At 42.7% G+C, this 23,561-nt stretch overlaps 1 protein-coding gene across 9 annotated transcripts in view; it reads left to right on the top strand.

Moving 5' to 3' along the window:
• The window catches only part of LOC115093936 (arf-GAP with GTPase, ANK repeat and PH domain-containing protein 1), a 1,595,449-nt gene that overhangs the window by 1,386,824 nt on the left and 185,064 nt on the right, over positions 1-23,561 (top strand). For all 9 annotated transcript variants that reach the window (XM_029606403.1, XM_029606396.1, XM_029606397.1 and 6 more), the window contains 2 exons: positions 691-781; positions 9,328-9,550. In XM_029606403.1, the coding sequence (XP_029462263.1) occupies positions 691-781; positions 9,328-9,550 (314 nt within the window). The remainder of the gene's footprint in view (positions 1-690; positions 782-9,327; positions 9,551-23,561) is intronic.

The following is a 23,561-nucleotide window of genomic DNA, read 5'->3' on the forward strand; positions in this document are numbered from 1 at the left end:
AACATTATTTCAATATACTCAATGAGTATATTTTTGCTAAATTTTCTGTAGGATAACTACATACGCTATTTTGCTTCTAGACTTATTTGCATATAATTCTTGGCTGCAAAATAGCACATGCTAAAACAGAAATAGTGTGCCCAATTCGGTGCACTCTAGTACTTCAGCTTCTGAGCAGCTTTACATAGCCGGGTTTTGTCTAATATGTTGAATAATAGTAAGTTTGGTTTTTAATATGGCACTATCAAAGTAAATAGTATTATACAAGAATTCACGTAACTATAATGTTTCTGTCTCAAACATTCATCATGGGGAGGTTAAGAAACTTGCTCATGATCTAAACGTGTTGATGATGTTAAAAGATTGAAGCCCAGATCTCTAGGTCCTTAACACCATTCTCCAACCATTCCGTTGCCCTTTCAGCACACTATTTCTTTAAATACCACTATAATTTCTGTTTTTCAAATGGAAAATTATAATGTAAGTTTTGAAGAGTTAGAAATGTATTTGGAAGCAACAGAGCTGTGCAGGAAGCTGAGTAGCATGACAAGGGATCAGCTCTTTGAGAGGTGTGCCAGAGCTGTCACATTCCCCAATCTTGTGCTTTTTTATACTGTTGACAATTGTGTTGTCAAAACTTTCTCATTCTGTTTTTATTTCATGCATGTGTATTTCTTTGAATATATACAGTCCCGCCTGACAAGCCAGAATGAGGCCATGGCCCTTCAGTCAATAAGAAACATCAGAGGCAATTCTTACTGTGTAGACTGTGAGGTACAAAGTAAGTAAAAGCTACTACTACAGAAGAAATGTTTTCCTGGCTCTTATAGTTTCTATTTTATGGCTCACCACTGTCTGAGAAGCTGATTCCCTAGTACTTTGTTTTGTGTTGCATGCCTCACTACTGGTTCACAGCTATAATTGGACAATTATAAAAAAAAACACACTGTTCATTCCCCTCCCTCTCCTGATGCAAGCTGTCAAGCTAAAAATGTGCTACCAGGTCATCCACTCCTGAGACAGTGGCTTACTTTTCTCAAGCATTACTACTCTGAAGCATATTGGGATACTGTTTTATGAAATGTGCTATAAGAAATGCATATATTCATTATTCTGATCTGGTACAGGAAAACTGCTGAAGAGTTTTACATTTTGAATTGTGTTCCGCTGCACTTCTACAAACAGCTGCCTGACATCCCCCAATTGCATACATAGTCGCCAACTCTGTGGGTCTTCAGCATTCTAAATAAATATTACCTCCTTGTACACCTGTGGATCGTGAGCTGAGAGCAAGGGATGGCAGGAAGAAAACACTACTACTGCTTCTACTGCTTTCCTGCAGCCTATTGGCTGGCTCTGGAACATCTGACCAATGGGCTGCAGGGATACAAGAGAACAGCAGCAGTGGTCTGCCCTGAGGTGCAATGGAGATAGGGAGGCCTGCTGATAGAGGGACTGGGAAAAGGAAAAAGTAACATAGGAGCTATAAGGGGTTTGAGAGAGGGCTGAAAGAACTGCTGGGAGATGGGGCGGGAAGAGAGGAAATCCTGGCTAGGAGATGGGAAGATTGGTTGTAAAAGGGAGTACTAACTGGGAGACAGAATACTGCTGTGAGGATCTGGAAGAGGAGCTGATGAAATGAATCCTGTCTGGGAGAGGAGGAGAGGAACTGTGAGGGTAAGAGGGGGTGATGATAGAGCTGTGGCAGAGGGGGAGAAGCAGACACAAGCTATGAGTGAGAGAGGTCTGGGGGAGAAGATGGGAGAGGGGAAACCTAGGCTGTGAGAAGGTGAAAGAGAGGACATTAACTGTGCTAAGAAGAGGAGCTAGGGTTAGGTGAAGCAAAATTAAGAGAATCAAAGAAATGAGAGAACTGGGAAAGAAGCTGTTGGTAACAGAGTGGAGGGAGACCTGATAGAGGAGGTAAACCAAGAGAAGGGTTCTGAGAAGAGAAGGAATCATGGTACAGGGGGAAAGTATGAAGAGGTGAGGAGAGAGAGGGAACTAGCGGGAGGGGGGAAGATAGCTGTGGAAAGATGGCTGACAAAATGATAAAGAAATGAGAGAAAGACAAGCAAATACATCTTAAAAGGAGGCAGAGAGGAAACAAAGAGGATGGCAAGTGCAAGCAGAGATAGTGGATTGATTCAGCTACAGACAAAAAGGTTTGGAAACTGTTTATTTTAAGTTGGTGAATATTTCTGGGATAGCTGGGATGGATCAAGGGTGAAAGGCAGGTAGTATCTGCTCTTTTCTTCTAGGCCTGCAGTCACAGGGGTAAATAAGGTATTTTTGTGGAAGGTCGGGGAAAGAGGAAGAGCTTGTGATGGCATACAAAGGCTTGGGCTGAAAATGTTTTCTTAAATTGCTCCCTCTTGGCAGCTCCAATATTGAGAGGGACGATGGTCAAGGCTTGAATTGAGAGGGAATGAAAGGGATCACCTTTGTTCACAAAAATTCAAAAACATTCCCTTGTTATATTCCACAGGAGAAAGCTGTTACCTCTAGGTTTTCCAATCTGAAGGCTGTGGCTCTAGAGCTGGAGAGACATTGACTGCTGAGCTGCTAGGGCTCAGGGTATGTAGGTGGCAGTACGTTTTATGTGGACTCTGCAGGCATGCGACTGGCTGTGGCCTGGAATCTGTGGATGCCGGAAGAACGGCTGCAGAGGATGGGAAGGCAAGAGCAGTGCAGAAAATAAAGAGATGCCCTGGACTCAGAAAGGGCAGAGCAGGGAAGTGATCCAAGCCTGTGAAAGAGGAAGAATCACAATTTGAGAGATGAGCTGAGCCTGCCAGTGAAAGGAAACCTAATGTGGTGAGAAGCAGTTAAGGAATGGGTGAACCAAGCTTGCTAGCTAAGGAAAGGTGAAGAGGAAACTGCTCTGGAATGGAAGGATGGGAAGGGTGAAGGATGGTCCAGCAGAAACGGGGAGCAGAGCAGCCTAAAAGGATGTAGGGAATAGAACAGAGAAATATTAAACCTCTTGTCCATAAATAAAACAGTCAAAGGGGAAGAATTATAATAGTGGAGGGGGAAAGGAAGATAAGATGGGGAGAAGAAGAATAAGGGATTAGATGAATGTTAAAGAAAAGGGGGACTTGAGAGAGTGTGGTAGGGACAGGCAAGGGTGAGGTGAAGAGGCTGAGGTGTGGATGGGCTGAGGGATGGGGAGGAGGGGAATGAAGCTGGTGGAGATGGGCTGAGGTTGGGGAGAAGAAAGAATAGTTGGGACTAAGTGCTTCCCTAGATTTTTGTCTTAGCAGCAAGAATCTTCCCCATGTCCACATTTGCTGCTCCTCTCTGGACATTTAAATATAGGCTGGTCAGTCATACTCACAAGCCGCCATGGTTTGTTTTTTCTCTTTTTGCTGAGGGTACTGAAATTTTATTGCGTTCAGCAACACCAATCATTTTGAAAAGTTGACTCCTATGGCTGCATAATCTTATTAATTGCTAAATTCCAGCCTTATCCAAACTCAACTGACTTGATTGTTATTGGACTTTGAATATATATATATATATATATATATATATATATATATATACATACATATCTATACATAAGCAGAAGAATAATGGCATCAAAGTGCAAATTCAATAATAATGGCATCAAAGTGCAAATTCTTGCTTTTGAAATTTGAATGCACAATGTAAATAGTGCTATATAAAGGCACCATATAAATCTAATTCTAAACTGTTATTTATTCTCTTAATTGTTCAAGTTGAATTAACATTATGTCATAATGCATGCACATGCCCACACACAGTTTAACTTCCCTCTTTAAATCTGAAATAAAATATCTGGGGCTCAATATTCAAAGATATCTGGTTGTCTAAGTTATCTGGATATTAATTATCTAGTTAACTTAGAATGGATATTCGGCAGCATGACTATGCAGCTGAATATAACTGGATAAGTATTAGTAATCAGATAAGTTATATCGAAGTTAGACCAGCTATTGAGCTGGTCTGACTTAGGTTATGATAACCGGATAAGTTGCTCTGCCTTGATTCGCTATCTACTTAACCGGATAAATACTTATCCACTAAATGGCAGTCACTGAACATAGATATCAGCAGCTGCCACTTAGCCAGCTAAGTCCTGCTTAACGGGCTAAGTAGTGTTTCAATATCTATCCCCTGGTGTTTTGGGGATGGTCTGATGGGTCAGTTGATATCACTGTAAACATTGGTTTTCCCAAATCAAGCAGGTTGTGTAGTCCTCACAGGTGGGTGATGTCATCCAGCAGGTGGTGAAGAATGCATCAAAGCTTCTAGAAGCTTTTATAAGAACATAAGAAATTGCCATGCTGGGTCAGACCAAGGGTCCATCAACCCAGCATCCTGTTTCCAACAGAGGTCAAACCAGGCCACAAGAACCTGGCAATTACCCAAACACTAAGAAGATCCCGTGCTGCTGATGCAATTAATAGCAGTGGCTATTCCCCAAGTAAACTTGATTAATAGCAGTTAATAGACTTCTCCTCCAAAACTTATCCACACCTTTTTTGAACCCAGCTACACTAACTGCACTAACCACATCCTCTGGCAACAAATTCCAGAGCTTTATTGTGCGTTGAGTGAAAAAGAATTTTCTCCGATTAGTTTTAAATGTGCTACTTGCTAACTTCATTGAATGCCCCCTAGTCCTTCTATTATTCGAAAGTGTAAATAACCGATTCACATCTACTCATTCAAGACCTCTCATGATCTTAAAGACCTCTATCATATCCCCCCTCAGCCGTCTCTTCTCCAAGCTGAACAGCCCTTACCTCTTCAGCCTTTCTTCATAGGGGAGCTGTTCCATCCCCTTTATCATTTTGGTTGCCCTTCTCTGTACCTTCTCCATCGCCACTATATCTTTTTTCAGATGCAGCGACCAGAATTGTACACAGTATTCAAAGTGCGGTCTCACCATGGAGCGATACAGAGGCATTATGACATTTTCCATTTTATTAACCATTCTCTTCCTAATAATTCCTAACAATCTGTTTGCTTTGTTGACTGCTGCAGCACACTGAGCCGACAATTGTTGGCATGTTTTAGTAAGCATGTGCATGTCATCCCGCATCATGGATGTTGCATAGGGTCCCTTTAATTTGTTCACAGAACCTAACATGAGAAATTTGTTATATTTTTCATGTCTTTATCATGGAGTCTCTCAGTTAATGTTATCCCACATTTCTTAAGTTCAGTAGGTAAGTTTTTCAATCATTTTCAAGTTTTCTTAGATTTTTTTGTCAGGTGTGGTATGCATCACCATTTTGCATTCCTCAATATTGATCAGGATTTGTTAAAATTGAATTGTTTCATTTTGCCTCATTAATTTTTTGGCCAATGCTCCAAAAAGAGAAGAGGGCCATTGGCTTCAATAAGTGCCCTTGGTGCAGACATATTATGCCTATCATGGATCCCCATGTGTGCTTTACCTGGTGGATGATCATGACATCTTGAAGTACTCCACATATAGGAAGAGGACCCCAGAGGTCCTTGCCTGAAGCTCATGGAGAAGCTTTTGGGAAAAGTAAGTCTGGCCCATTGACATTAAAGGCATTGGCATCATATGGCTGATGAGCTGCACCAGATGCTGGCAGTACAACATTATGCCTCTACATCAAGCACCCATAGAGGCCAGGGAAAAACAGTCCCTTCGTCTAGCTCCTCCCCATCAGAAGAAAGCAAAGTATTCCTGCTTCATTGGAACTGGCATAAAGCGAAGGCCAAGAAACATTGGTATCGGTTCCTGTTGCTGTACGATATTGAGAAGTGAGATTCTGGCTGTGGCTGAATTGTTCCTGTAGCAAGGGCAGTTCATCCTCATATTGATCTCAAGAATTGCAACAGCTTCCAAGGGCCCAGATGCCAGCCACCGATCTTCCTCAAGTGTCCCAGGAAGATGTTATCATGCCTTTTGCTTCCTATGCATTTTGGAAGTGAAAAAAAGGATCTAAACAGTGTGGATTACAAGGCTGCAAGCACTGTTATATCAGCATCAACATCAAATGTAGTCTTGCAAACTGAGGCCTAACCCCTGATAAAAACTCTTATGGTTTCTGGCAGAAAGGCCTCAGTGCCAGTACTTGGACAGGTATCAGCATCATGAGGAAGGATAATAGCTTCCCTGAGGCACAGAAAGTTCATCAGAATCTAGATGCCAGCAGGCAAGAGGTCCCCCACAGAAGCCTTATCTTCTGGCCAGATGCAGACTCAGTCTGAAATACCAATCATCGATTCTGAGTATTCCTGGAGGTATGCCTATGGATCTGAGGAATAAACAGGTCTCTCCTCAGACCCCTATTCTCCAGGAAAGGAGAAAGTCTCCTCTGCAGGACCTCTCCTTTGCTATTCGCTGATTTTGTAAAGAGAATGATAGAGACCATTCCAATTAATTTATGTAAGGAAGAAGAGTTCAAAGTGATCATGGCAGATCCTCTTCATGAAATCTTGCAGGAGTCACAGATGAGAATATGGGACACCCCCCCCCCCCCCCCCCCCCCCCCCCCCCGCCGTTACCAGTAAACACAAAGGCAAGTGCACCAAATGTCTCATCAGTTAGTTTTACTCTAATCTGCTCTTTAAAAGACCAAAAGGTCTAATATCCACTTCTCAATGCTTCCGGAGAAGTATTCTCCTACCCTTTACCTGATTGGGAGAACATTTTATCAGGATTCTATGCTCAATGCCTGCATAGCATCTTATCAGCTATTCATGGGCTAGTATATGTGAAACATACTGGAAGAGGTGAAGAGAGTATCAGAGCATCTCACTCAGGAGATATGTAATGTTCTAGAGTCACTAGTGGACAGTGATCTGATAGACCTATGATGTTTTTGAGATCGCATTGAGAGTTTCTGTGGTAGGGTTGTTGCCCGCCGACTCTCATGGCTGCAGGTCTCAGACAAGATATCCAGGAAAGACTCACAGACATGCCATGCAATGGAAAGAATATCTTTGGAGAAAAAGTCAAAGAATCAGTTGCTCATATTAAAGACCACTGTGCTAAAGGCCCTGTCCACTGCCATTCCAGACCCATCTTCCCTATCTAGGAAGTTTTCAAATGGAAAGCCAAGGAAGACTCTTCTATCCTCTGAGGAGAAGGTATTCTCTGCCCCTCTGCCTCCTTGTCAGCAGCAGGGAGTCCAAAGACACAACTATATTCCAGCAAAAAACGTAGGATGGGGTTTTGACTGCATCCAGAAGAACATAGGCACAAAATGTGTTGATGGGGAAAGGCTGAGATTTTATGTAAACGCTTGGCCCAGAATAACTTCATACACATAGATTCTCAGCATAATCAGAAATGGATACAGACTAGACCTCTATGAAATGAAGTACCCTGACCTGAAAGGTCATATTTTTGATGACAGTCATTTCAGCATGCAGAGTTAGTGAGCTTCAAGACTTAGTGACATCCATCTTACACAAAAATGTTTCAGAATAGGGTGGTTCTGCCCTTGCATCCTAAGGTAATTTTGGACTTCCACCTTAACCAGTCAATCATCCTTCTAACATTCTTTCCCAAGCTATGTGTCCATAAAAGTGAACTAGCCTTCCATAGTTTGGATTGCAAAAGAGCCTTAGACTTCTATTTGGAGCAAACTGAAGCCCTTAGAAAATCCACCCAGGTTTTATTTCTTTTGACCCCCACAAACCTGGAACTGCCATTGCCAAGTACAGTCTTTGTAATTGGATAGCAGATTGCATTTTTTTGTTATGCCCAGGCACGTCTGACTCTGGAAGGGCATGTCAAGGTTAATATGTTAGAGCCATGGTGGCGTCAGTGGCCCACCAGAGATCAACCTCCATGGAAGAGATATGCAAGGTTATGACATGGTGTTCAGTCGACTTGTTCGCATTCCATTATTTTTTAGATAAAGACTCCTGGTGCCACAGTAGATTTAGTCAATCTGTTTTGTGTAATCTATTTCAGGTTTAGAATCCAACTACATTCTTCTTATGTCCCGTTATATTTGTTTTCAGACTACCTTTAAAAATATATAGATAAAATGACAAAATGGCTTGTTTCTACCAAAAATACTTGCTTGGTGGCCCTGTTTTTTAAGTTTCCCCTTTTTTGTTGAAGGCAGTCTGTAATTAGGCATTCCTCATCTCTGAGAACTAAATATCCTGTTTGTACTTGGAGAAAGCAAGAGTTGCTTCCTCTAACAGTGTTCTCCCAGGACACAATAATGTAAGTCCTCACTGAACTCACCCACCTCCCATTGGTTCTTATATATTGTTAGCTATTTTAAAAACTGAAAGGGCTCTATGCAATGTTCGTGATGCAAGTGGCATGCACATGCTCAGAAGGGCATGCTAAAAGGCTTCTAGAAGTTTTGGCATAAACTTCATCAGCCAGGCTTTATCAAATGATATCACCCATCTGTGAGAACTTACATCCTTCTGTCCTTGGAGAACACATGTTACAGGAAAGCAACTTTCACTTTCCCACTCTGGATCTAGTAATTTGTCTTGGCCAGGATAAATAGCGCTCTCTGTTTCATTGAGGGATGGATGCATGCTGACACTGATGCTAACATTTCATCCATGGTTATCCCAAAGAGAGATGATATTGGTCCACAAGATTTCTCAGACCCATAAGATCAAAGTGGAATGCTTTTTTTTTTTTGTCAACTTCATACAGATTGCTTTACAATGGCAATATTATCCTTTTCAGGGGGCATCTATTAGAGTTGGTTGCTAGAAAGGGATTTTGATCTTAGGCCCTATCCCTTCCACAAGGAATTTCATACCTTCGGGCAGATGTAATAAACATTTTTCCTACAGAGACAATATGGTCAAATCCCTTTAGTACATCAGGCCTATATCATGTAGTATTGTTTTAATAAAAAGTTGTTTATACTCATCCTGAGTTATTCATTAAGCACAAAAGTTAATTTCAGTTTATTTGTATTCTTCACCATCAAAAGTATTTAATTATGATAAATAACAAAAAGAAGATATTCTTAACGTGTATAACTAGTTATCTCCATAGTTAAAAAGCAAAACTAATCTTAGCCTTTTCTATTGTTTCTCAATTTATATGTCTTATCTTTGCCAAATACTGTATACTATGGGCCTAGTTTTCAAAAGCATTTACATGCTTAAAACTGAGTTTTACTCATGTAAATGCACTTTATCTGTGTAAGAAAGCTTTTGAAAATTGCTGCAATATATGCCATTGAATTGTCAATAGATTTTACCCATGTTAAGTAGACTTAACGCAGTTAAATGGCTTTTGAAAAGTGCTACAAAAGTATATTACATTTACATGCAGTTTTGGAAATCTATAACATTTTCTTCCAACTCTCTTTTTTCCCACAGATCCAGACTGGGCCAGTTTGAATCTGGGAGCCCTTATGTGCATTGAATGCTCTGGGATTCATCGAAACCTTGGCACACATTTGTCTCGTGTCCGGTCTTTGGACCTGGACGACTGGCCGCTGGAGCTGATAAAAGTGATGTCATCCATTGGGAATGAACTAGCAAACAGCATTTGGGAAGGAAATAGCCAAGGGCGCATAAAACCCTCATCTGACTCGACAAGGTAAGTCTATTCAGGAAGCATTCAAATATAGCGTACACAGTAAAGTAACTTTGAAGATGTTCCGCCTAAACAATTTCTATTTCCATCAGATATTCTCTTACATTAGACACTCACCATCTTGCCACTTTTTTACATTCTATATAAAAATAGGCAGGGCTGTGGAACAAGGCTGGCTCTAAGGCAAATGGTGCCCTGGAAGAAAATTGGCTCCCGCTGGCTCTTTAGCATAATGGACAATGCTGGCGGCGCCCATCAGCTCACGGCACTCCCAGTGAGTGCCCAGCATGCCCTACCCAAAGACCGACACTGCTGTTGAATTACGTTATTGCTTATCTAAAAATTAAAAAAAAAATGTAAAGCTACCCACTCTCAAATAAGCTTGGGTATCCATTATGTTTTCCCCTATATAGGACCTTATTCAATAAACATTTTTTTTATAGACACAGAATGTAATATAGCACATGATGGCAGAAAAAGTCCAGCTGACTCATCTGGTCAGCCCAGTTTTTCTGTCCACACTGCCAAAGATATTTCCCAGCTGCCAACCATAGGATACAAGATAGTTTTTGTCATCTTACTCCTTTGTACTTTACTGGCATGGGTAGAATGGGAAAAAGATTTTTTAATAAAGTACTCCAGTTTGTTTTCAGACATAGTCACAGATTTTAATGTGATAATAAAATCATTCTTACATTATTTTCACGTTTTTGTTTTCATTTATTTTATGAATCACATTTTTACAATAATCTCAAACCTGTGGCTGTATATTTATAAGTAGCAAATGTAATTGTGAGGGAGTATGGATGTGTGTGAGTTGGATGTGTATGGAAGGGTTGTTGGGGTGTCTGGGAGTTATGAGTGTGTATGTATATGTGGTGGGGTAAATGGTTAGGTGTAGGTTTTAGGGTGTGTGTTTGGATAAGTGTATTTGTTCTGTGAGTTGATAATGTGTCGCTAGGGTTATTTGTATAATGGGAGCTGGGGAGTGTGGGATCTTTTTTATCATATGGCTGTGTGAGGAGGTGTAGAGTTTGTGGTTGCGGAGGTAATTGGGGCAAGAGTGTATGTTCCAGTGTATAGAAGACCTGTGTCATTTGTTTTCCCTAACTTTATGAGGAGATAAAGGGGTGGGTGGGGGTGGGTTTATGGAAGCAGGTATGTATGTGTAATGAGTGTATAAGTAGGGGTACATGTATGTTGATATGTAGGACTATATGGGATATGTGTAGGAGGGGTATGGGCCAGGCTGTGTTCGTATCTGTGTTGGGAGTGTGTGGACAAGTTCCTGGAAGAAAAATTCATAAATCATTATTAAGGTGGACTTAGGGAAATCCATTTCTTATCACTGGGATAAGCAGCATGGAATCTGTTGAATTTAGAATTCCTTCCAGGCACTTGTGAGATGCTGGGCTTGATGGACCTTTGGTCTAAGCCAGCATGGCTTTCAGTCTGGGCTGGAATGCTCACGTACAAGGGCGTCACATCAGGAGAACAGGTTGTACATCATCCTGCTGGAGTTATGGGCAATTCTAAATGCTCTACGTTTTCAGGAATCAAGTGGCCAATAGAATTATTCTAGTCAAAACAGGCATTCAGGTGGACATGTTGCAGCTGAACAAGTAGGGAGGAATAGGCTCCACCTTTCTGTATCAGGAAGCTATCAAGGTCTGCAACTGGGCCATCTTCCCTTAGACTATTCCAATTTGTTCATTTTGAGCCTCCTACTGAACCATCTTTCTCCACTTCAATCTATTCAAAATTCTGCTGAACAACTTATCCCTCAATGTCACTATGACCAAGTAACCCCTTTTGCTGCTGCATTAGTTCCCTAACTGCTTCTGCATAGCATCTCTTATTCACCTATAAATGCATTCAATCAGAAGCTTCTCATTACCTAACTTCTATTCTGTCTTCCTGCACTCTTCCTCATGAACTCTGTTCATCAAGCAAGTTGATCTTATCTATGCCATTTTCTGCCACCACCACACTTTGGTGTGCCATATGCCTGGAACAGACTTCCTGAATCAGTACATCATGCTTCTGTTGAGTGCTATAAATAATAGGGATGTGAATCGTTTTTTGACGATTTAAAAAAATCATCAGATATTTTTAAATCATCAAAAATCGTTAGAGTTGCGATACAATAGAAATTCCCCCGATTTATCGTGGTAAATCAGGGGAGGGGGGAGGGCGGGAAAACCGGTACACCAAAACAACCCCTAAACCCACCCCGACCCTTTAAAACAAATCCCTCACCCTCCTGAACCCCCCCAAAATGTTTTAAATTACCTGGTGGTCCAGTGGGGGGGTCCCGGCGCGATCTCCCGCTCTCGGGCCATCGGCGCCATTTTGGCTGCCACTAATATAAATGGCGCTGATGGCCCGATAAAAAAAAAAAACCCCACCCGACCCTTTAAAATGACCCCCTTGACCCCCCCAAAACCTTTTAAAATTACCTGGTGGTCCAGCGGGGGCGCGATCTCCCACTCTCGGGCCATCAGCTGCGTTGTTAAAAATGGCGCTGATGGCCCTTTGCCCTTACCCTGTGACAGGGCAAAGGTAGCGCCGGCGCCATTTTGAATATTGGCAATACGGCCTGAGTGCAGGAGATCGCTCCCGGACCCCCGCTGGAACCCCAGGGACTTTTGGCCAGCTTGGGGGGGCCTCCTGACCCCCACAAGACTTGCCAAAAGTCCAGCGGGCTGGCAATACGGCCCGAGTGCAGGAGGTCGCTCCCGGACCCCCGCTGGACTTTTGGCAAGTCTTGTGGGGGTCAGGAGGCCCCCCCAAGCTGGCCAAAAGTCCCTGGGGTTCCAGCGGGGGTCCGGGAGTGATCTCCTGCACTCAGGCCGTATTGCCAATATTCAAAATGGCACCGGCTCTATCTTTGCCCTGTCACAGGGTAAGGGCAAAGGGCCATCAGCGCCATTTTTATTAACGCAGCCGATGGCCTGAGAGCCGTTGAACGCTCCCCGCGCTCCCGCTGCACCACCAGGTAATTTTAAAACCTTTTTTGGGGGTTCGGGAGGGTGTTTTGATTATCGGATCGGGCGCAGCCGATAATCAGAACTCAAATCGGGCTGGGCAATACAAATTTTAAGATTTGGATCGGAACCGGAACCGATCAGATTCCGGTTCCAATTCACATCTCTAATAAATAAACACTTAACACTGGCAGCTAAAAGAGAAAGATCTTTATTGGAATATTCCAGAAGAGTGAAATTACCAGCAAGGCAATTCAGAAGCAGTCTCAGAGAATGTAAGGTAATTGATACACTGGGTTAAATATGTTGTAGGACAAAAGAGTGAAGGAAAGTTAATTACCTAGTCAGGAAATGCGGACACAGTTATAATAATCCATGTCATATCAAACTAAAATTCAAGTTATTTGATAAAAACAGTAGCAAAATTAAGTTTGTGCCAAGATGGGAGTGCGTTCCATAGGTAGCTGTACATCTCAAAATATTTAGATATCTTCAAAGCAACATCTGTATACTGTTTTTCTTCTCATGAGAGTTATAACAGAAGCACTTCTGATCTGTTTTAAAAACTGTTTCAAATCAATTCTATTGGGGGTAGATTTTCAAACCGCGCGATTTGGCGTACTTTTGCTGGTGCATCAGGCGCAAGCAAAAGTACGCGGGATTTTAGTAGATACGCGCGTAGCCGCTAAAATCCCGGATCGGCGCGCGCAAGGCTATCAATTCCGTATAGCCGGCACGCGCCGAGCCGTGCAGCCTACCCCCGTTCCCTCCGAGGCCGCTCCGAAATCGGAGCGGCCTCGGAGGGAACTTACTTTTGCCCTCCCCTCACCTTCCCCTCCCTTCCCCTACCTAACCCACCCGCCCGGCCCTGTCTAAACCCCCCCTTACCTTTGTTGGGGGATATACGCCTCCCGGAGGGAGACGTAAATCCCCATGCGCCAGCAGGCCGCTAGCGCGCCGGGACGGGTCCGGAGGGCGCGGCCACGCCCCCGGACCGCCCTGGGCCCTAGCCTCGCCCCGCCCCGAAAATGCCGCGCGGTTCGGGCCCGCCCCCGACACGCCCCCCTCAGAAAACCCCGGGACTTACGCGAGTCCCGGGGCTCTGCGCGCGCCGGTAGGCCTATGTAAAATAGGCTCACCGGCGCGCAGGGCCCTGCTCGCCTAAATCCGCCTGGATTTGGGCGGATTTAGGCGAGCAGGGCTCTTAAAATCCGCCCCTTTGTTTCTATGACTGGGTAAAATATGTATAACATTCCTTGATCTTTATTCTCTATATGCATAATAATGGTGGTAGATTTTTTTCCTCTGAGGAAAATAAATGCATTGTTTATACAGGATAATGATAGAAAAAAGATAAGAGACAGAGTTTTCTGGCTTAATAAGCAGAAGGAAGGGCAATGAATCAACCAAGAGAGGAAAAGAAATATAGTTTTTTTGATTCAGATACAATAACATAGCAGTCAAAACTCTTCATTCTTTGAACCAATTAACACAAAAATAAACATCACTTTTTATTCTTTCCTTCCTATTTTCAACAGTTTTTCAGAATAAATATGCTGAATCCTCTTACCAATTCCCACCATTTAAACCTATGTATTTTAACAATTCAGTACCAACTTTCTGACCACTACCTATCACGAATGTGGTTGGCATAATCACCTACTAGGACTATGCTGACAGCTGGCAGACTCGCCCTTGTTGGGACAGGAGCTGGAGCTTCACCTGTACCAAACCTATTCCCTGCAGTTTGAGCCTTTGGGTTCCAGGGGCCAGAAGGACTTAGGTGAGTGTCCCTCAAGGAGCGGTCTGATAGCATCCAGGTATGGATGGTGGTCAGGGCAGGCAGCGAGCAGAGAATATCCATGTCCAGTCACAGGGTTGAGGCAGGTGGCAAGTAGACAGTGTCTGGGTAAAGGCCAAGGGTCAGGGCAGGTGGCAATTCACAGAATAGTCAGTGTCCGTAGCAGTGGTCAGTACTGGGTGGCATGCAAGAAAGAGGTCAGAATCCAAGGCAGAGGTCAGAAATGGAGAATCAGGCCAAGACAGATGGACAGGCAAGCAGACAGACAAACAGAAGACAAGGCAAGGCAAGGTAACGAGGAGGCAAGGCAGGGAAAACAATAGGGCAATGAAGCACGTCAAGACAATGGGACGAGATGGGGTAAAAAGTCAAGGTAAAAACAACAAGGCACACTGCAGACAAGGCAGGGACCTGTTGCTGAGAAACAGGACAACTGGGCTGAGGACAGCCTCCCGTAACTTCAGGCAGGGCTGATGGGGCTTTCCCACCATGGGGCCTATTAATGGAGAGAGAATGTGCATAGTAGCAGCAGTGTTCCAGCCCCAAAAGAAACAATCTCTGTGTTAGGAGGATTGGTGGCTCCCGGGGTTGAGTGCAGCTGGTTGCGGGGCCGTTCCACAGCCGACCAAACATTACACTACAACTTGCACATACTGGGCTAAATATTAAAAGCATTGTTTCTGCTAAAAGGGCCATATACACCAGTATGTGGGCCACATGTGAGTGATGTGAATAAAGCCGCTAATTCTATGCGTATATACACATGCATGATCTAAAAAGAAAAAGGGACGGGGCATACGCATTCCAGGACTGGGTTAACAGTTACGCGTGCAAATCCGTATTTTAAAACTGGAGACTGCAGTGCGCGGCGGCTTCTGCTCCTCATGAGGTGTAAGTCTACAGAAATCACTTTTTATGCCTAACACGACAGGATGAGGGCTCTGGGTCAACTGGGGGGAGTGCAGGCTGCAAAACCAGAGGGGCCTGGATGACCTTGAGACAGACTAGGCAAAGTGGTGACCTACTTGATAAAACTGTGAATGTCCTTCGTGTGGTCATGTTTTAAAATCTGCTTACCTGCGTGTGTTAAAGCCGACAAAGTCCTAAGGAAAATACATGAAGTACATTTGCTTGATTAACTGCTTAAAATTAGGAGCACACATATGCAGTAGGCATATTTTAAATCATACGTATGCAATTGTGTGCCTGGTTTAAAATTCCAGGATATGTTTGCTAGCACGACCATATGCATGGGTATGGGTGCCCGTGTGCTTGTTTTATAATTACCATCACTATCATGATTATGCATTTAAACTTCAAAAAAACAATATCTCCATAGTAGAAAAATTGTATGTACTTTAAAGGAAGAAAGAAATATGCTTGCAGGTAAACACGAAAGAACGCAAAACATCTCAGGAAAGATAAGCATTTGGAACCAAGGTGTTCAGAAAATGTGAATATTTTATAATTAGAAGACACAAACAGAGACTGGGAAATCAAATTAATTTAAAATATCGAAATAAGACAGGAGCAGTGCCCCAGATCCTGGGCACTGAGGCTTGAACAGCAGTGGAATAACGCAACTTTGCTCTTGTGAATGGTGACGGTATCTGGCGGTTCTGAGGGCTGGGAAGGAAGAGGGGGAGGAGACAGCACCTGCCAAGGTAGAGCCTGCTGGTGCAAAGGAAGGGGTTAGAAAAGGCAAAGCTGTTTCAGGATCCCTTCTCTGAGGCTTCTTGTGTTCATGCTGTAAAGGCTTGATGAACACCAAACAGAAGAAAAAGATGCGAAAAACTTAAAACTGTTATTTCTTCAATAGACAACTAAACAAAGTCAGATAACCTAGATTTATAAACATTCGTGCGATTCCTCATTCAGTACATATGCAGCTGCACACACCAAGCACTCCCTCATTTAATATAACTTTAAAATATGCATTCTCTGTTTGGATATCCTGCACTAGTATAATTTGATTTGCATCTCACACAACAATATGCCTAGACTTAACGAAATACCAGTCCCTGTTAATTGTCTCATTTGGGGGATATCTTCCCTTTGGGGTTCTAAGGTACATAAGCAAAATATGTACAAACACTAAACAACTTAACAAAACCTAACACCCCCTCCCCCCCCCCCAAAAAAAAAAAACAAAAAACAAACAAACCCCAAATAAAACAGAAATTTCTCTCATCTGCCAGTATGTTGTAAAAATGCCCAAATCAAATGGGGTCCCCTACATGGGGGAAAGAATGGAAGCAGGAGACTCCCCTGAGGGAAGCAAGGTAGGGAATGAACCTTTATTCATCAGCCAGGAATGTCATGCTGCCCCCTCCCCTTCTCACACCAGGTCCCATCTGGAGTGCCAAACTTGTTGTGGACTATAAGTAATACCGGCAGCTACAAGAGAATTGCAAGGCAACTGTCACCTTTTACCTGGAGTTAGCTAAAACTCATAGAAAGTGCCACCAGATCTTGTTTCTTTGGACACTAATAGGCAATGACAAAGCACATCATTTCTAATTGGGTAACAGATTTCATCTCCTTCTGTTATATCTAGGAAGGTCTGACATTAGAAGTGCATGTCAAGGCCCATAATGTTTGAGCCCTGATGGTTTCAGTCGTTCACCTTTATTGAACCTTGAGCTCACCTAAACAGGGATTTCTATGTATTTCTTTGTTGTCAGAAATTAGAAGGTCCATATTCTGCCACTGACTGGATAGCAAAGGTAGCCAGATAAACTTATCTGGCTATCTTTGGAGGTATATTCAGTAGTACAGCCGGCTATCATAATGTTAGCCGGCTAACTTTAGGACAGCTCTTTGGCCTGGCAAACTTGCTTACCTCTAGTAGGTGTTCTCTTTCTAAAGTTAGCATTTCACCAGTCGCACAGTCTCTCCCATCTCCCTAAATCAAAACTCTTAAAGTCCTCGGTATCTGCAAGATTGTCTGATCATATATATATTTTCCTGTATATTAAGATCTTCCTTTGAATCTTTCTTTTTAATAACTATGGTTAAAGAGGCAAAACTTTCTGGAACATTAAAACAGACATTTTCCTGTTCAGTGGCATCACTGTGGAATTCCTTCCCTAGGGAAGCCTGTCTGAGAAAAGATTATATGACATTTTATTGGTTGATGAAAACCTGGCTTTTTAGTCACGTTTTAGTTGCTGAATGTCTGTGTTTTAGTTGTTTGGTAGGTTTTGTGTAGTTTTATTGTTATGGATCCTTTTATTATGTTTTAAAGATGTTTAATATTTATTGAATAATATTGATGGTTTTTATTATTGTTTTGCTGAATTTAAATTTGTGCTGTTAGTGCCGTATCTCGCTTTGAGCACATTGTGTAGAGGCTTGTAACAAATACAGCGTTATGTTATATAGAAATGAGGTAAGCCACAGGGACACTGCAGCATGGAAAATGCTGTGCATGGTCTGTAAAAGGCCTTTAGACCTTTTCTGCAAAGCTCTATAAAAATCTATCCATTTAGTGCTGAGCATAGTCACATGACGTGGGTGATTGGTGAAATACTTTGGGCCGGATTTTCAAAAGGTTACGCGTGCCGGGCCTATTTTCAAAAGGCCGGGGAAAGGGGGAAAGGCCGGGGGAGGTAGGGGAAGGGAAGGGGGGTGGGGGGGGGGGGGTAAGGAAGTTCCCTCCAAGGGAACAGGGGAGGGCAGTGCGGTTCGGATAGGGCTCGGCGCGCACAAGGTGCACAATTGTGCACCCCCTTGCGCACGTAGACCCCGGATTTTATAACATGTGCACGCCGGGTAGCGCGCGCACATGTAGGCCAACTTCATTTTATTGACTATGGATACTGATCAGCATGCTGACATATAAGTATATAAGTTTGAAAGCTGCACAAAGGTTTTAGTGAAGTAGCATTGTCACCATACTGATCAGGAGCCCACTATAAAACATAAATGAAACATTGAAACTAAATAAATTGTTGTAACTAAAATTTCTGTTTTACTGATAACCATAGAAAAAAGTGGGATTATTGAAAGTAGCAAGTGATAGTCAGCAGTGCAGCTGCCCATGCCTATTCTGTGAGCAGCGCTGGTTACAACTGACCTTTCAGTGCTGAAAGGTGTGCAGAATGAAGTTTTACCATTCTTGAAACTCCAAGGACATTGGAGAAGTGTGGATTTTGAAGATGTGCGTAGAGCCTGAAATGGCTCGATTTTTATGCAGTGAATTCATGAGGCTTGAAGAGTGGATTATAGAATTAAGCGTCAAGTTTTCATATGTGTAAGGTGACAATATTTAACAGTATGTGGGGGTGAAAACAATGGAAAGTTCTGTATTTTCAGAAGCAATTTCTGTATCTTATTGCTCCATGATGTATAAATATTGCAGTGTTACCAAAAAGTTAACATTTTTCTGGTGCAATCTCCCTTCTAAAAACACATGCTCTTTAACATATTTTAATGAAATTACTGCATCCCATCCACTCACCTACTTTCATTCTTTAGATCTGCCAAACATTACAGCATATAATGCTGCTGGGAGATTCATTAACATTTGAGTTTGTCACACAGTATTGTTTATATATAAATATAATATAATACCCTTCTTTTTGTAAAGAAATAAAAAGCTCTGCTAAATTATATTCCTGCCTTGCCTTTAAAGTCAGCTGGTGAGGTGCTTCTGTCAGTCCCTTGTTTTATATTAGTGTTGGTGGATGTTAGGGTGTTCTTTGTAGTGGTTTCCCATGGCTTAAGAAGCTTACAGAAGTGCAAAAGCCTGATGATATTCAAAACCAAAATATAAAAACCACAATCTGTATGCATATGTGTATTTTATGGGTCCTCTGATATTTGTATTTTAGATAATTATTTCTAGTTTGTTTCTGATTTCCAGCTCTCAGATCTCTCCCGTTCTTTTCCCTTCATGAGGTTTTAGTTATTGACTTACTCTTGGTGCATTATAAAGATATTTATTTAATATGGATAGTTACTTGCTTACTGAATAACTATTTTACAATGAGCCATAATTCTTTCAGCGAGCCAAGAAATTCCTAAGTCTTGACATGTTTACCACAATTAATATTGTACTTCAGATAAAGTAAGCTGTCAGCACATTGCTAAGTACCTCTACACCTATATGCAAAATAGTAAATGTACTATGGATTCTGTTAACATTTCCAGTTACCAAAATGGACTTTTGCTGGTCTCATGGTTCAGGGATCCAGCTGCAAAACCACATAGTATTAAAAAAAGTATTTTAATTTGAGGGGAAAATAGATGAGCCTTAGGAATAAGTAAGAGTGGAAGAAACGGGGTTCGCATTTGCAGTCTTTCATTTCTAAGATTTTGCACGCATACATATCTAGCCTAAATTATATAGATCACTACTTCTGGAAACAGCTTGCCTTTCTTTTGCATTGTGAATGAAATAAAGAGGCCCATATTAGGTAAGCCTGCAAGCACCAAATTTATCGAGGCAAAGATACCTGGATAACTGTAGTCGAAATTCAGCAGTACTTAACTTTCACTGAAAATACTCAGCTAAAGTAGCCCTGTCCCAGGTAAAGTTATACGGGTAGCTTTGCCATTAACTTACTCACAGGCCGATACAGTAAAAAATCACGGAGAGCGGGCGAGTGCGATTCAGAAAAAAAAGATTCAAATTAGGGCCCACGGTAAAAAGAGGCGCTAGGGCGAGTTTGACAGCCGACGCTCAATTTTGCCGGAGTTGGTTCTCAAACCTGCTGACAGCCACAGGTTCATAAATCGGACGCCGGCAAAATTGAGCGTCCGGTTTTCAAGCCGCAGGCCGATTTAAAATTATTTTTTTAATTATTTTTAACTTTTGGGACCTCTGACTTAATATCGCCATGATATTAAGTCGGAGGGTGCACAGAAAAACAGCTTTTACTGCTTTTCTGTGCACTTTCCTAGTGCCAGCAGAAATTAACGCCTACCTTTGTGTAGGCGCTAATTTCTGAAAGTAAAATGTGCGGCTTGGCCGCACATTTTACTTTCTGAAACGCGCGGGAATAACTAATAGGGCCATCAACATGTATTTGCATGTTGCGGGCACTATTAGTTTCGGGGGGGTTGGACGCACATTTTCGACGCACTATTACCCCTTACTGAATAAGGGGTAAAGCTAGCGCGTCAAAAACGCACTGTACTGTATCGGCCTGTCAATGTGGTAATAAATAACATAAAATTGGTGCGACCTCATTTTGAACTGTGTTCAGTTCTGGTCAGCATATCTCAAGAAAGATGTAGCAGAATTAGAAAAGGTACAGAGAAGAACACCCAAAATGATAAAGGGGATAGAACAATTCCCCAATGAAGAAAGGCTAAAAAGATTAGGACTCAACTTGGAGAAGGGATGGCTGAGGGGGAGATATGGTAGAGGTCTATAAAATAATGAGTGGTATGGAATAAGTAAACTTAGGTTAATCAGTTGTTTACTATTTCGAAAAGTACAAAGACCAGGGACACTCAATGAAGTTACTAGGTGATACATTTAAAACTAATAAGAGGAAATATTTTTTTACTCAACGCATAATTAAAAACTGGAATTCGTTGCCAGAAGATGTGGTGAAAGCTGTTAGTATAGCTGCATTTAAAAAAGGTTTGGACAAGTTCCTGGAGGAAAAGTGCATTAACAATTATTAAGGTAGAGTTGCAGAAATCCATTGATTATTCCTGGGAGAAGCAGCTTGGAATCTATCCACCCCTTGGGATCCTGCCAGGTACTTGTGACTTGGATTGGCCACTGTTGGAAACAGGATACTGGGCTTGATGGACCTTTGGTCTGACCCAGTATGGCAAGTCTTATGTTCTTAGCTGCAGCAGAACCTGCCCCCCCCCTCCCCCAGTGTCTTCAAAAAATTAGCTGTACAAGTGGGGCTAATCCCGCCTCCTCCCCACCCGCAATGAAGTGAAAACATTAATATGTAGATGCTGGGAGCTGTCTGAGCTTGTGGCATTTATGTGTTAAGCAAGCAGAAGGAGGTAAAAGATTTGACTCCTCCCACTCTACAATGAGGAACCTTTTGGGATTAGGCCACTGCTGGCTAGTGAGGAGGAATAATGTATATGCTGAATGTAGCCAGTTATGTTTATCTGGATAGCTTTAAACATATCAGGATAACTTTAGAGCTGCTCTGCACCGCAATGAGGGTTACCTGGATAAACTTCTCTGGGTGGTGCGGAATATCTGAACTGCCCGGCTTAGTTTAAGCCCTGCCCCTGGAATGCCTCTGTATTGGCTAAACTTACCCATTCTTGGATAAGTGCTAAACGTAGCTGGATGAAACAGCTGAATATTAACCATACTATTAAAAGGTAGCGGCAGGAGAAAATAAAAACTTTTTGGTTGCGGGTGGAGAGCAAGCTCTGCCCCTCCTCACCCCTTCCCCCAACCTTCAAGGGGTCTCTTTCTCTCTTTCCCTGCCTCAAACCCCCTTTCTCTGTCCCTCATCCCTTCTCTCCCTATTCCTGCCCTCACTCTGTCTTTCTTTCTCCCTTCTCCTTTACTCCACCCCTGTTCCTTCTGTCTCCTCCATCCCTTTCCTCTCTTCTGCCCTAGTCCCCCTCTCTCTCTTCCTTTCTTCCCTCTGTGTTCTCTTCCCTCCTCCTATGCTGATCAGTGGCCAGAGAAGGAGAGTGGTGATGACTTGAGCCACATCTTTCTACTCCTCTGTGGCCTGGCCTAGCTGCTGCTTTAAACTGTACGGCTATGCAGAGTCAGAGTCCCATGTAGTTTAAAGCAGCAATCAGGCCCAGAGCTGCAGCGTTGAAGGATGCAGCCGATACACCACTGCTCTCTACCTCCTCCTCCTCCTGCCAAACAGCTGCTGCCTGCTAGACCCAGCTCTGGATCACCAGCAGTGGTTCTTCTAGAAGGGTCAGATTGTGTGGCTCACCCCATTCTGACATCTTTGGGTAGGGGAACTTACATTGCACCAATGGTTAGCATGGTTAAATAATAGTATTCTAACATAAACAACTGTTTTGAGTCTTTCAGGCTGATACAGTAAAGTGCGCTCCGACGGAGCACACTGTTAGCCCGCGTTTGGCCGCGCGTTTTCAAAGCGCTATTTTTACCCCTTATACAGTAAGGGATAATAGCGTGTCAAAAACGCGCGGCCAACTCTCCCCCTCCCTGAAACTAATAGCGCCCGCAACATGCAAATGCATGTTGATGGCCCTGTTAGTTATTCCCGCATGATTGAGAAAGTAAAATGTGAAGCCAAGCCGCACATTACTCTCAGAAATTAACTCCTGCCAAAGGCAGGCATTAATTTCGGCCGGCACCGGGGAAGTCTACAGAAAAGCAGAAAAAACTGCTTTTCTGTACACCCGCCGACGTAATGTCATAGCGATATTAAGTCGGAGGCCCCAAAATTTAAAAAAAAATTAAAAATTTGCCCGTGGGCCACGGGTTGGAAGACGGATGCTCAATTTAGCCGGCGTCCATTTTCCAAACCCGTGGCTGTCAGCGGGTTCGAGAAAAGACGCCTGTAAAATTGAGCATCGGCTATCAAACCCGCTGATAGCTGCTGCTTCTGTCAAAAAGGAGGCGCTAAGGATGTGCTAGTGTCCTTAGCGCCTCCTTTTACCACGAGCCCTAATTTACATACCTGGGCTTTCTGTATCGCGCGCCCAGAAGAGTGGCCTGTGCACACTTCAGGAGAGCGGGCGCTCGCCGGCTGTCCCGCGCATTTTTCTGTATCGGCCTGTAAGTGAGAAGATCAGAGTATAAATTTACAATAGAATAGAATATGCTAAGCACAGAAGTCAGAAAATGTCTTTATTTTATTTCAATTCTACTTTTACTATAATGTGTTTAATGTTGAAGGAGAAACTAGACTGATGAAAATATATTGCTTTTACACAATTAAAACCTTATTTTACAGCCATGTGGGAATTAGTGTAAGTGTCAGAATTTTCTCTGTGGTGTATCCACATAGCCTCTGCAATTTTTTTTCCCATTAAGGGATAGAATTGAATTAGCTTGAAAGTTAAGAATATAAAATGTGCCATCCTGGGTCAGACCAAAAGTCCATTGAGCCTAGCATCCTGATTCCAACAATGGCCAATCCAGGTAATTAGGAGGTACTCTGCAGATCCCAATGAGTAGATTCAATTCCTTACTGCTTTCTCAAAGGATAAGCAGTGGGTTTAAGAACATAAGAAATTACCATACTGGGTCAGACCAAGGGTCCATCAAGCCCAGCATCCTGTTTCCAACAGTGGC

This window comes from Rhinatrema bivittatum, chromosome 6 (genome assembly GCF_901001135.1).
Source record: "Rhinatrema bivittatum chromosome 6, aRhiBiv1.1, whole genome shotgun sequence".
NCBI classification, from domain to species: domain Eukaryota; kingdom Metazoa; phylum Chordata; class Amphibia; order Gymnophiona; family Rhinatrematidae; genus Rhinatrema; species Rhinatrema bivittatum.